At 39.2% G+C, this 14,448-nt stretch overlaps 1 protein-coding gene across 1 annotated transcript in view; it reads right to left on the bottom strand.

Moving 5' to 3' along the window:
- Lmbrd1 (LMBR1 domain containing 1) overlaps positions 1 to 14,448 on the bottom strand; it is a 91,905-nt gene that overhangs the window by 27,990 nt on the left and 49,467 nt on the right. The window contains exons 8-9 of the mRNA XM_005359882.3: positions 9,212 to 9,337; positions 5,885 to 6,037 (exon numbers count right to left, since the gene is read on the bottom strand). Of these exons, the coding sequence (XP_005359939.1) occupies positions 5,885 to 6,037; positions 9,212 to 9,337 (279 nt within the window). The remainder of the gene's footprint in view (positions 1 to 5,884; positions 6,038 to 9,211; positions 9,338 to 14,448) is intronic.

The following is a 14,448-nucleotide window of genomic DNA, read 5'->3' as shown; positions in this document are numbered from 1 at the left end:
ACCTTGGACTTCCCACAGGGCAGGGAACCCTGACTGCTCTTTGGACTGGATGGGGGGGAAATGGGAGGGGGAAGGGGAGGGGAATGGGAGGAGGGGAGGAGGTGGAAATTTTTAAGTAAAGATAAATAAATAAATTTTAAAACAAAAGCTCAAGTTCCACATGAGCTAACAATCATCAGGAGTTTAGTCAGTCTTCCTCCTGAAAGAAGTACGCTAGTGTGCCTGTGCAGGTGGCTCACATACACTGTGAACGCAAAGACAGCTTAGTCTTTAAGAGCCCTGGCTGCTCTTCCAGAAGACCCAGGTTCAATTCCCAGCACCCTAATTGTGGCTTACAAAATAGACTGTAGCTCTGGCTCCAGAGGATGATCGCAATTTTGGGAAAAGGCTGTGGTGCACGGGCATCATGCATCAAGGTGGGTAGACAGAAGTGGCACTGCTGACCGCCCTGTCATGTAGCTTCTTCCTAAGCAAGTGACCAGACATCAGGTATGGAGTATGTGGAGACTGAGACTGTGCAGTGCAGGAAAACTGCATGAGTATGCCACCATTGCTTCAAACATAAGCTCTTTATCCCTCTCTCCACATCGGGTGTCTTTAAGAGTGCCTATTAACCCACATGAGGTCATGTTAATTCATTTGAAGAGCTTGAAAAGAATGGTAACTAACCTTTGTTCTCCCTAGCAACCATCTGGTTTCCTGTGTGCAGTGGCGGTAGGCATTCTGGACTGCCAATGGTCCCAGTCCTCGAACTGATGCTATATGTACTATATTCATCAGTCACCAAGACTTCCTCACAGATCAAAGGAAGTCACATGGTTTCCATTGTTTAGGCTTGACAGGCCATATCAAGGGGAACTATGATTATGTGAACAGAATTATGTTAAGAATGGCCCCATTAATATGATTTTAAATTCTGAAAGATAAAAGCTTTCAGTTCCACCACGTGTAATACTTCAAAGTTGCACAAATTTTCATGTTGATATCAATGCAGCGTCAGCTCGTGAAGGCAGCGATTTTTCCTTGTTATCTACAAGAAGCACTTTATTTAGTACACTATCATGCTAATGAAAGAGACTTTTGTATAGCTGGAAGAGGGCTAGTAAGATAAAGGGAAGCCTGAGGAGGAAGAAGTATCCGGAGGAGACATATACATCTTCTTATTTTCATCTCAGCCATGTTCAAAGACAGTACAAAGATGCTGGTGTATCCCTCAACCCGATTCTCCAAGGGTCGCAGCTTACTTTATTATTTTTGCCGTGTATACTTACGGATCAGTTTGAGGATTAGAAACAGATAAAATGCTTTGTCATACCTATGTCTAAAAAAGCAGTAATGTTTTTAACATAAGCACAATTCAACCATAGAAATCAGGAAATTAATTCTCATATGACCTTAGCCAAATCTGAAGTGCGTCATTCATGTCATTTATAGAAAAGCAAACTCCTGCAGTCTAAAATGCAACCCAGCCTCTCACGCAGCTCCTGCCATTTTAGTAACCTTCGGTCTGGATCAAGTCCTAATTACTTTTTTTCTCCATAATCTTGACATTTTGAGACCGGGGCAATTATTTTATAGAACGTCCTTCAAGCTAAATGGTCTATTTCTCATGAGTATGTTTTTTTGAAAAAAAAAAAAACAGCTGAGAAATGTTACTGAGTCCTTCGAACATATCATATTAGGAAGCACAATCAAGTCTATTTGTCCGACGACTAATGAGGCTTCTCTACTGTAAAAGTGCCATTTTCCTTCTCTAATACGTTTTGTGGTTTTATACTTGAGAAGAGGCAAAACTTTATCCTTAGCAACTGTTTGCCTTTAATTTCGGCATCTCTACATCTCTTCCTAGAAACGGTACACGTTATCTGTTGAATTCTGTTTTCTAGCATGCTGGGTTTTTCTAATTTTTTGTTTAATGAGCTTTATTTGGCTTATTCATTCACATCAATATAGACTCATAGATTTGTATTTTATTCATGGAACTATTATCATTACTGTTACTATGTATACTGTTAATATTACTATTCAGTACCTAAATGGTCCTACATTTACCCAGTGGTAGACCTCAAAAAGTTGGTCCCTTCTGTTCTGAGCATTTCTCCTTGCTTTCTGGAACAAGAAGCTGTTCTCAGCTATTTTTGGCTCTCCCAAGCACAGTACTAGAATCAAGCATTTGCCTGGGTGGTCCTAGTTCCTTTTCATGGAGTCAGTCAGGGACTGCCTATTAGAAAACAAACACTCTAGGCAGGAGCCACTAATTGACCTGTCTCTTCCTCTTTGTTCTCAACTTTATTTTCTTATGTGGCTTTTATCTTTTGTTAGCCTTTTGGTAGCTTGGAATGTTGTGTTCACTTCCATTTTTACTGACACTGTGTTTTGAGCTATGTATTTCTCTGATCACTGTTTTAAGTTGATCTTCTAGCCCGACAAAGACATGAAGTATCAGCTCAACAACTTGAAAAGACAGCATTAGTTCAACAATCAGAATGAACAGGAAGAAAGAGCCCAGGATTTCTGATACATTTCTACTCCAGACTTGAGTATTCCTTATCAAATGTGTGAGTATTTCAAATTTTAATTTTTGCAAGCTTTGGCTACTTATGTAAAGTTTACCCATTGAGTATCTTTAGTCCAAAATAGAAAATGGAAATCTTACAAAATCTGAAACGTCTTGATTACCACAGACTACTAAATTGTAGGTCTGCAACATCTGGACAGGGGTGCTCAGGTACACCATTAAGTTTTAGAAATTCTGCTGTCTACTCACTCATTACTCATTACGATTAATTTTCAAGTGGAAGGGGCCTTAGTTTATTGACTTCGTTTAAATTTCTAGTTTCAATAAGCTGTATTTAGAATAATGTACGTACTATATCTACTTTATAGAATTTACTAGTACTCTTCTTTCTGACCCAGTTAACATTATAAATGGTTTTCCACATGGACTTGGAGAAAAGGCATAGTCCCTATTATCCAGATATAAAGTTCTGAAATATATATTGATTATATTTGGGTTCTCTCTCTCTCTCTCTCTCTCTCTCTCTCTCTCTCTCTCTCTCTCTCCACAGTCTTGACCCTTTTACTCATATTATCGCTTCTCCCATTCTTCGGCTAGACTCTGGGAGCTCAGCCCAGTGCTAGCTGTGGATCTCTGAATCTGCTTCCATAAGTTGCTGGAGTTTCAAGCTATTTTGAAGATATTATAATGAATATAAAAAACATTGACAGAGAGATATAAATAAATAGTTCACAAGCTAGAAATTTAGTAATGCTGAAATATCACTTCTCCACAAATTACTTTTAGATCGTGCAAATTCAGAATAATCTTAGTAGACATTTCAACAGGTGTTACAGAATTCAAGATGGAAATTGAAATGATCTACCAATGTCAAAATAACTCTGAAAAAGGAAGATGAAATTGGAAAAACTTCTGCCTGATTTCATGGATGACAATAAAGTTCCATTAATGAAGCTTCAGTACAAGGACATCCAGAGCAGTGGGGCAGAGCTCAGAAACACTGGACAGACACCCCAGAGAGTGAGAGCTGCCCAAGTTCAAGGAGGGAAAACCAATCTCTATGTAAACTGCGCTGGATCAGATGGGTACCAATATAAAAATAAACAAGTCACAAAATTAACATTAACCAAATATGAACTTGGAGTTAAACTATAGATTTTCTACAAGAGAATGTAGGAGAAAAGTACCTTAAGAGAGACAAAAATTTATGAGAACATAGAACAAATGGGAAATAAATAAATTGGATTTCACCAAAATACAAGAAATAATAGCACATTAATATTAAGATAAAATAATGCCACAAATTGGGAAAGACACAAGCAGTGAATTTATTTGATAAAATCCTTGACATAAAAAGCTTAATGATTTTATAAAATGTCATAATAGAAAAACCCACTAATGATTACACACTGTAATACATACTGAGATTGTCACCACAAGTAAGATTGATATATTAACTAAAACTATTAAATGAATAAAACCAGTGTACCAGTTGGAGGGAAAAAACAAACGGGCAATTTCTCACAAAGTTAGCCATTAAACAGTAGATGGAAAATCTTTCCTGCAAGGTATTTATCCACAGAAAAATCAATGAAAACCCATACTTGCACTAGGATTTAGTCTCAAGAAGAAAATAAACAAGATAAGCAAACCAGGATATAGAGACACCAGATTACTTCTTGGCAGTAAAGCAGAGTGAATGATACAAAATGAAGCGACGTGGCTGGACAGCAACAGTGCTGGGGCTGGAGAGACAAGCAAGCTGACTCCCAGCACCCATTCTAGGTGCTCAGAGCACCTGTACAACTCCCATTCCAGAGACACAAAGGCTGCCTCTGGTTTCCAGGGGTGCTTGTACACCCATGGTATGAAAAGAGATAACAGAAATAAAGATAAATTTTAAAAACATACAGCACTGTGCTGTGGCAAAGCAGGCATTTCTGTGTTTCACATCTATGAAATTCTTGAGAGCTTAAACTAAACTGTGTAAGACCACTGTACCTGGTCTGAGCTGCAGGGAACAGAGCACAAAGTCGATTTAAAGACATTTGTGGGAGTTCTATGCATTGACATAGTTATTTGGCCAACAAAAAAAAATCAGTCCATATACTTAACAAAATTGATTTAAAAATTCTAAACATATGTTCAATGAAAAAACATATGCTTACATGAAGGCAGCTGATGACAGAGCTAGATTTTATTATAAATGTTCATTAGATGATATAAAGAATTTATTATTAAACTTAAGATTTTTGGTAAAATAAGATAAATCACCTTAGGAGAAAGGACCAGGGTGGGGTCCTTTAAAAATTTCATTCTGAGCTAAGTGCATGGTTCAATGGCTGAGCACTTTCTTACCATACACAAGACCCTTAATCTCAGCCACAACCCACAAAATTATGCAACCAAGCAAGCAAGTATCCCAAGAGACGGTCAGAGAGCTCAAGCAAGCATCCCAAGAGATGGTTAGAAAGCTGACCACCTAGAGTTAACTAATTTCATGGACAATATATTGTTATTTTTAAAAAGTCAAAGAGTAGCTTTTAAGGTTGTAAATAAAATAGTAACAAAATTCAACTTGTCTGACTCATTTTTTATGTCATTCTCTGAAACATTATTTTACTTTGTGTTTTTGATACCATCTCATTATGTAGTTCAGGCTGGCTTTGAACTTACAAGACTACAGTTGCAGTCTACCAAATATAGGAATTGGAGCATATGTCAGTCTACACCTAATAAGTCAATCTATGTAATGTGCATCATAAATTCCAAACTGCATATTACTGTATATAAAATTCTGACCTCTAAGAGTCCCCCAGTGTAGAACACATAAACTTGGATGTGCAGCTAACAGTGTCAATTACTTTCCAGAGTCACCATCATTGCCTTAGGTACCACAGTAGCACGAACAGAAAGCTGGCAAACAATGGATTTTGAAAGGGTGAAAACAATGGGTTCCAGTTCATTAACAATGCTTTACATACTTCTAGATGTTCATCTAACAAGGCAAGCTGCCACTTTAAGGCAGCTTCCTGAGACCTAGTATGCCTCCCCATCCTCCCATGTACAGCATAGTTCAGACCCACAAGATTTGCTACAAGCTTATTATACTACTTACCTTTACTTTCACTTGAATTTCCTAATGACAGATTTTAAGGAGTAAGTGGATTTCTGATGGTTGGTTATGTGCCTTGTTCAAACTACCAAAACACAGAGCAGTGACTCAAACCTGATTATTTCAACTCCAAAGTCCATGTTCTTAAGTTGCCTTGGTACAATACTGCCAAGGGAGAACTCAACCTCTCTAAAGGTCCTACATAAGCTTGCAAAATAGTGACAGGGTAATTTTTTTAAAACTCCATTTACCTTCAGGGGACGCAGGGCACCACAAAATTTCGTCCACCAACTGTTTTCAATGAATTCTAAGTGCCGGTCTCTTTTCCTAAGTGTTCGTAATCTTTCTTCACATTGCTTTAAGGTACGTCTATCCCTCGCAGGCAAAGGTCGACCATCTTTGCTCTACAAACAATAGAACAAAATCAAGAGTTTTGTTTTTCAAATCCTTGAAGTCTCAACAAAATAATCAAACAGTCTTTTTAAAGTTGGACACTCACAGGCAAACACACAACTCAAACAATGTAACAGGCCCAGTCTGACCAGGGTCTGTGCTGAAAAGGAGCTGCCTGATGTGTGCTTCCGCTGTATTTCTAATACACGCTAAAGATATGTGAGCATAAGGATTCATAAAAGTATTACATAGAAACAAATCCAGAAAAGATAAAGAACACACCTGCTTTATTAGAAGCACACATATCTACTTGGGGCTCTATTTTAAAGACGCAAAGACACTACGAACAGGAGGATTTCCATACTGTTCTATTAAGGCACAAAATGTACACTCATCTGGAATGGGTCTGAAAAAGCATGGGATAAAACCGGACCCATTGATCATAGTGGCAAATGAGGACTGCTGAGAAGTCAAGAACAATGACACTGGGTTTTGATCCTACTGCATGTACTGGCTTTGTGGGAGCCTAGGCAGTTTGGATGTTCATCTTACTAGACCTGGAAGAAGGTGGGAGGTCCTTGGACTCCCCATAGGGCAGGGAACCCGGTCTGCTCTTGAGGCTAAAGAGAGAGAGGGAGTTGATTGGGGGAGGGGGAGGGATATGGGAGGCGGTGGCGGGGAAGAGACAGAAATCTTTAATAAATAAATAATAATTAAAAAAAGGAAAAAAAAGTCAGGAAGAAGTACGTTCAATCCCTCTTGGGTTATGGAACAAGGGAGAGCCCAAGTAAAAATTGTGTTCATTGGAAAAAACAACAACAACAAAAAAACCATACACTCATGCTACTGTAGCCTTAATGTGAAAGAACAAACAGAAGGTAATAGCTGAACTACCTTTCAGAGACACCTCCCACAGTGACAGACATCTCTCCATAGTGTCCAGGCCCTACTGAAACCAACCAACCTCTTTAATAGCTTATCTCAATGGATCACTCCAGTTGGAGTTCGGAAGTCCAGGATGTTGGACAGTGGAAGCGGGGCTCAAGGGGTTTCAGAGGGGAATGAAGCCTCCAACAAGAACCCAGAAAAGCCCATTCAGGTTCCATTTTGACAAGGAATCTGGCTGCATTCTGTCTAGGTGCTGAGAACTTGAGTAAAGTTAAGTTCCAAAGGAAACGGCTGTGTCGTAAGGCAAATAAAGTTTCAAGAGAGCATACCTTTCATGCTGGGGCGGGAGGACTGCTCAATCTTCCTAGCTTTATGCTGAGCAGATGGAGCATCCAGATAGGAAAAAGGAAGAGTTTGGAGAGAAGGGAGCATGAAGAGCTCAAAGTTGTAACCAAAATGGATATAGACAAATGCCAGTAAGTGTTTCTGAGAACAGCACCTCTGCAGAGCAATCACAGACTCACACTGACTGGTGGAAAAGGGGCTGGAAAGAAAGTCTGCCCATTGAGAATTACAAGAAGTAATATTTTCAATCCATTTAAATGATGATGCCTCAAAGATAGCTCCTTCAGGGCAGTCTGCTGGGAAATGGCCATCAAAGGAAGTGCCCTCCTACGTTGTCAAAGATACACAGAGGCCACTGCACATGTGGGCCAGGGACCAGGCTGTATCTTGGGCTGGCATCAGAACGTGGGATTCACAATCGTGATTTTCAACCTGCAGTCTGCAAGAGTAGATTATGAGGCTTACAGCAAGGTTCAGAAAGTCACAGGCCTGGCAGTAAGTAGCAGGGATGGGAATTCTGCAGAGAGCTCCTGAGCAGGCTTCTCCCAGAGCTGTGAAGGGAATGCCTAAGCTGAAATGGAAACCCCAGGAGATGGGAGCTGCCAGAAGTGTGAGACATCTGCTGGGCAAAGCCAAGCTGTGGACACTGAGTAGAACCAAACCAAAGAGCCCGCATGTGACATGTCCCACCAAGTAACAAAGCAGCAAGAGCAGAGCCACCTAAGCTCACTCTAAGAGATGACATGATGTCACTAGGAGCCCTAGAATCCAAACCTGGAACTTCGGGTTTGGTGTCTGCTCACTTTCCTTGTTATCTTTCTGTTCATCCTTGTTGCAATGGGGATGTTAACCCTATGCCACTGTATGGTGGATTTATCAACCTGACTTCACTACTGTACAAGGTCTCAAACCCTGGCACTGTAGCAGCATCAGCACTGCTAACATGCCAGGGACTCTTACAAAACAGACTGGTTCCATTTCACAGTATGAGACGGGGTAGACTGCTATGGGTTACAGGGATCTTTTGGGGCATCAAGTTTATAAAGGCGAGACTTTTGATGGTTAATTTCACTGTGAATTTACCAAGTTAGGAAAACACACTTTGGGATTAAGTGAGGAAGAAAAGGATACCCTTGAACACAGGCAGCACTACCCCATGGTGATGCAAAAGGAGACAGTCAGCTCTGTATCAGCACGCCCGTTCTCTGTGCCATGCCCAGATGAGAGATGCAGACTCATCCCTGAATACATAAAGAACTGCTCCACGACCTGCTAGACGGTTTAGTGAGGAAGGGTGCTTGCTGCCAAACCTGACAGCCTGACTTCAGTCCCAAAACTCACATGGTGAGAGAAGATAACTGACGCCCATAAGCTGTTCTTTGACTTCACACATGTGCTATGGCATGTGCCCATCACCCCCATCCCTGCCAGATAATGGATTAAAAATAAAAGAGTTGCTTGGCTAACACAGCATGCCAAGCGGACACACTGTACCTTTAAGCTGAGTACTTAAGTAAGCCCTTCTTGTTGTTAAAATAAATCCATAATATGCTATTTGAAGACGACATAAAAAGAAAAATTGCTATCATGCTCTTAGAAATACATTTACATCAAACAAAATTAAAAGTAACCTTAAACTGCTCAACAAATACCCAAATTTGAACCTAAGAGAGGCAACAAACCACATTACAATAAAATCCAGGTAACTAAGAACTGGAAAAGTCTTGTCCATAAGCAAGCAGCAGGCCATTTTTAGTTGTTAAAACACCAACAGAAATTCTCAAATTGCCACTATCCTATATACTGCATAGAAAACTAGTAATAGGGACATAATCCTTGAAGCACTTGTTGCACCGATGCAAACAATGTAAGAAGTTCTGGGTCTGTTCATGGCAGACTCACATCAGGATGGATAAGGTCAACCACGCTTCCAATGACAGACGGGAACTCACTTTTGATCGAATCGCTTGAATGTGCTGCTCCACTTCCTCAATGTCTTCAGTGTTTTCCAGGCGCTCATAAGCAGCATTTCTCGTGCCTTTGATCAGGTTTAAAGGTAAGGCTGACATGCCATATGCCTGGAAGGAACATACACATGTTTTACTGAAGCTACTCAAAACATTTTATATACAATTTTCAAGTTCAAAACTGGTTTCCTTCGGAGTGATAACTTGAAAGTGAGCAGAAGTGAATAAGTAAAGTTGGTTACCTAGCAACGTGCCTACATGGCTCTGAGCACACTCACTATTTCGGATTTCTTTTATTTACTCCAGTTATACATACACAAATATGTTTCTAAAATGAATTAGTCTGACTTTATCAGAGTGGTAAGTTACAACTTCAGACTAATAATGTTAAAATAGTATGAGCTAATACAAAAGGTAAAAAATTATTTTTATTAGTACAAAAATAATTTTCTCCAATTACATGAAGTAAACCTTTAGAATATATTCCTGATATTTGATGAATAGACTAATTATGTATATACAACTTAATATCCTATGTACAAATAACCAAATTTTTTACTAATCTTCATATATATATATTTCAACAATTAATATCCAACATTAAAAATAAACATAGCATCCAGTTCCATATTCCATTCCCAAATTGTATTTTTTATTATATCCACCAACATAAAACTCAATGGCATTTGTTACGTGCTAGGTTTCAAACTCAGGACAAGTAGCTAAGGTTTCTCTTCCCTGCATAATCCAACCATTTTAATTGCCCACTCTCTTTGTACCTTTGAGCCTCCTGGCTGCTGCACACGGCTTCCCTCCCCTTTCCTCACATGATGGGGGCTCAGGGTCATGTCCACTCTGTACTCTCAGAGGTTCCTGCCTCTGGTTATGTTTTCCACGTATGAACCCTTCCCCTCCATCATACTTAGGAACAGTCATGTTCCTCTTTTCTTTTTTATTTCTTCATTTCCTTCACTATGTGGTCATTATTCAGAGACACATTAAGTACTTAAGAAACATTGACAACTATCACCTTGTGGTTACAACAGCAGACTCTGAACCAGACACAAGCTTGACATCTATGCACACAACCACAGTACCTTACTCATTCTCCCCATAGTTAGGAAGGGGCACGAACTGGGCTCCTCACTCTGTGCTGAACAGCTCTGAGGTTTTAACATGGTAACTCTAGTACCGCTGCAGTAGGAATCCGTTGCTTTAGTCATTATTTATAGCACGCTCCCAATTCAGTCTGCTGTCACAGCGCTGGCTATGTACATCTTCCTGACTGTTCTGCGCTCTGACTTAGTTCATGTTCATCTTCTATGCTGCTTCAAAGTGATCGCGCTCTACCCACTCCAGACTATGCTATCTTCTAATTAATAACCTTTAAGAGTCTCCAGGACTCACGAGGATATCATTCAAAACCTTCTCACAGGAGAGGATTCTGGGAAAGTGCTTTGAGGACCGATGCAGAAGATAAGGAGAGAACCAGCAGGTAGTATCCTCAACTGCTATAGACAGTGCGGTTCTCCTTGTCCATCCATTTTTAACACATACACACACATGCGCGCGCGCACACACATCTTCTCCAATTCTCACTAAAGATTGTGTTAAAAAGGAGTTTTACTAATTTTTAACATGAATTAGAGCTCTTGTAGCAATCTTGCATTTCCATCATCTTGTTACCCTGACCCCCCCCCCCAATTGCTCACCACTCTGCAAACACTCCAGTGAGCCACTCCAAACTCTGCTGTCACTCTTTAACACAAGCAGGGTCCTCCCTAGAACGCCACTTATTACCCCGCCTCATGAGGGAAGTTCAGTGCACTTCAAGTCAGCTTAATTACGCCATGCCTGAGAAACTTGCCCTGATTTGCAAATGTGTCTTGCTTATAATACATAACAATGTGCAGTCAACATTACTGGTCTGTCAAACTTGGCTAATCAGGCTTCTAAGCTAGAGCTGAGTAACAAGCATGAAGACTATTTGATATATTCAGACAAGGTCCCAATTCTTTTCCTTCCTCTTTATTCCAAAACATTTACTAAGCTGATAAAAGAATTTGCCTATGAGGATAATACTTGATTAAAAACCTTCAGAAGAGAGACCTCTTACCATGGAATTATTCTCCTACACACACTAATGTGCTTAGTCGAAGAGCCAATGGGAGCTGCTCATTAGTGTCATGGAAAGGACTTAAAAAACAAGAAGACTCCTATGGTAATCACCTATTTGAAGAGGACACCAGGGGACACCACCTTTCTCTGAAGTCTCACGGAAGGTACTAAATAAATACAAGACAGTAACCACTGCTTGGACACCCAGCTTTGGCTTGCGCCTCAATTGCACATTTAAGTTTCAATGATTATCAAAAATTTAACTCTAATGTCTAGGTTTTGGTAAGCTTGAAATAAACATTTTAAAATATTAAGGTTTCTAAATAATCTTTTGAATTTAACTTCATACTTCGTGTGTGTGTGGGAGGGGGTGTACAAAGCACTTTTATTGCTTACTACTGCCCTCCAGTGGATTTCTAGGAAACTGACATGTTTAATATGATAAGCCTTTTAAATGCTTGTAGGTTAGCCCTAATTGCCTCCAATTTTTGTTGTTTTGTTTTGCTTCCAAGAATAAATCAACAACCAAAGTGTTTAAAAACACTATGCAGAAAGTTCAAACATTTCTTCCATCTTATTTCCCTGCTCAGTTTAGGATGGAAACTTTTTTATATATGTTACTCCCTTACTTAGAATGATGTTTTTGACTCAAAATTCTTGGATTTTTGCTAAGATTGGACAACAACGAGGACATGGAAAATAAACAAACACTGCCCATGCACTGTAAAACCCACAACTCAGTGACACACGTGTTGTGACTTAGGTCTTCCTTATAAGGACACATACATCGTCTCCCCTTTCCTGTTAGGGAAGGCTGACTATGTCCTGGCACTGACATTCTTCTAACTGCCGATGAGATAAAGTCATGACACAGCCGTGTCCCTAGCACAACGCAATGCAGTCCTGGTTACAGAATAGTCACCTTCCTTGAGCTACATGCATCGCTGGTATAAAATACAGAGTTTAACTGCCACCTGCATATCTAAGATGGTCTTAGGCATGACATAGAAACAGTCCAGACAGACTGGAGAAAAACAAAGAACACAAAGAGTAAAATAAACATTCACTAGAACAAACACAACTGCATGGCTTTTTGTACAGCAACGGTAAAGTGTTCTGTGTTCTTAGAAGGGGCGAGACTCATTTAGTTGTTTTGCATATACATACATACATATATACATACACACACATACATACATACATATGTATGTATATAGATATATAGACAGACAGACAGACAGAAGTAGGTATATATTTTTCTCCTTAAGTAGTGCCTTAATGGTGAGACAAAAACCAACCCAACAATGTAAATTCACTGATTGGTGCATTAGCAGCCTCAAAGCAGATCCCAAACATGAGCGGAGAACACGGCAAGCCAGACACATTATGAGTTCTCAACAGCATAAAGAAAATATTGTACTACATATGGCCACTAAAATCCAATCTATAGTAAATGTACATAGAGTAGGATCACATATGACATTTTTAAGGTCCCCTGATGAGTATGCAGTCTCTAAGCACACCACTGGCCACATTGTGCATGAAAATATCTTAATTTAACATTTCCCCACTTGGTGGCACCAAGAAAATTTACAATATCTACATAGATATGTATCCTCACAGGTTTCATTTGTTAAATTTGAAAGGTATCAGCTCCCTTTTCAACTTAAACTTAAAATAATAAGCAGATTAAACTAGTTTTTCATTCTCTAAAAACTGAGTGTGTAAGATTACATAGCTAATCCTTATGACATAAAACAATGTCAGAAGCGAAGTGAAAATTTAATAATCAACTAGTTTCTAAACTAAATTAAATACATATACATGAAATATATATATATATATATCATAGTTTAAACATATATGAAACCCACAAATTGTTGGTTTAGAAATGACTGTAAATTCAATACAAAAATTAGCTATGAATTCTGGAGGAGACACCATTTCCTATTTAGCTGACTCTGTCTAGACAGGATCACAGCAGTTTGCCTCTTTGTCTGCCACGCCTTCTTTCACACTACATGTCAAAAGCTGGCCAATCAAGCCCTTCCATCTGAGGTTGGAAACCTCTGTAGATCAATTGGAAACAAATATAATTAGTAACATTAATTACCTATTTACACTAAAGGTGCCATCTACAAATGATTGTGGGATGATTTTTGTCTTTTGTTTGTAATTTCCAAAAGAACTGGCGTGTTTCTGACTAGACTTTAATAAAGTTAAGATTACTGGCCCATTCCTATCAGGGAAGCAAGTGATCAGATAGGAGATGTCATATAAAACCCACACAAACTAACTCAGATCTACACGCTCTCCTTCCTTCCACTGCCAATATCAGTGATAAAATGCCAAGCCCTGGGTTAGGTATGAAATATTATCTCACTGTGCTCCAAGCATATTTCCGGTGCTATTTAAATGATATTTATTCTTTTTCCACATCCGCCCAATTCCAACTAACCATCAATTATGAATACATCTCTGACTTGCACTTATTTGAATAATTCATTTCCTCACTGTTCATGATATAATTGCTTTTTTTTTTTTAAGTTTCACAGAGAAAAGAAAGAAGTAGAAATTGCAGTTTGGTGTAGACAAAACTAAAGTCAGCAAAGTTAACAACAATTATTTCATAGGTAGTCAGTGGATTCTAACTTGTTACACTGTTTAGTTAAACCATTATACTGAATTTCTGAAATATTATTCACCTTGACCACGAAGAAACGGCAATGACAGAGTGGTTAGGGATGTCCTGAATGCGAGATTCATAGTAAGAACCTCCACTTTATTAAAGAAAAGCTGTGACTCCTAGGCCACTCCCCAGAAACCACTTCCTTGACCTGGGGACCTCAGAGCCTTCCTTTCCACTCTGCAGCTCCTCAGTGCCCTCTGGGTCCCAATACTAGTAATAAGTGTTACTCCGGTTACTTTAGCACTATTGTGACGGTCACTCTTTTGTGTCTGAGAAAAACAGCTTTAAGAATATTTAAATTCATCATGATCATTTGTTTAAATTATTTATTTATTTATTTATTTATTTGGGTTTTTCGAGACAGGGTTTCTCTGTGGTTTTGGAGCCTGTCCTGGCACTAGCTCTTGTAGACCAG

The sequence above is a fragment of the Microtus ochrogaster genome, linkage group LG2 (assembly GCF_000317375.1).
Source record: "Microtus ochrogaster isolate Prairie Vole_2 linkage group LG2, MicOch1.0, whole genome shotgun sequence".
Classification (NCBI taxonomy): Eukaryota; Metazoa; Chordata; class Mammalia; order Rodentia; family Cricetidae; genus Microtus; species Microtus ochrogaster.
This window is presented reverse-complemented; position numbering and strand designations above follow the sequence as displayed.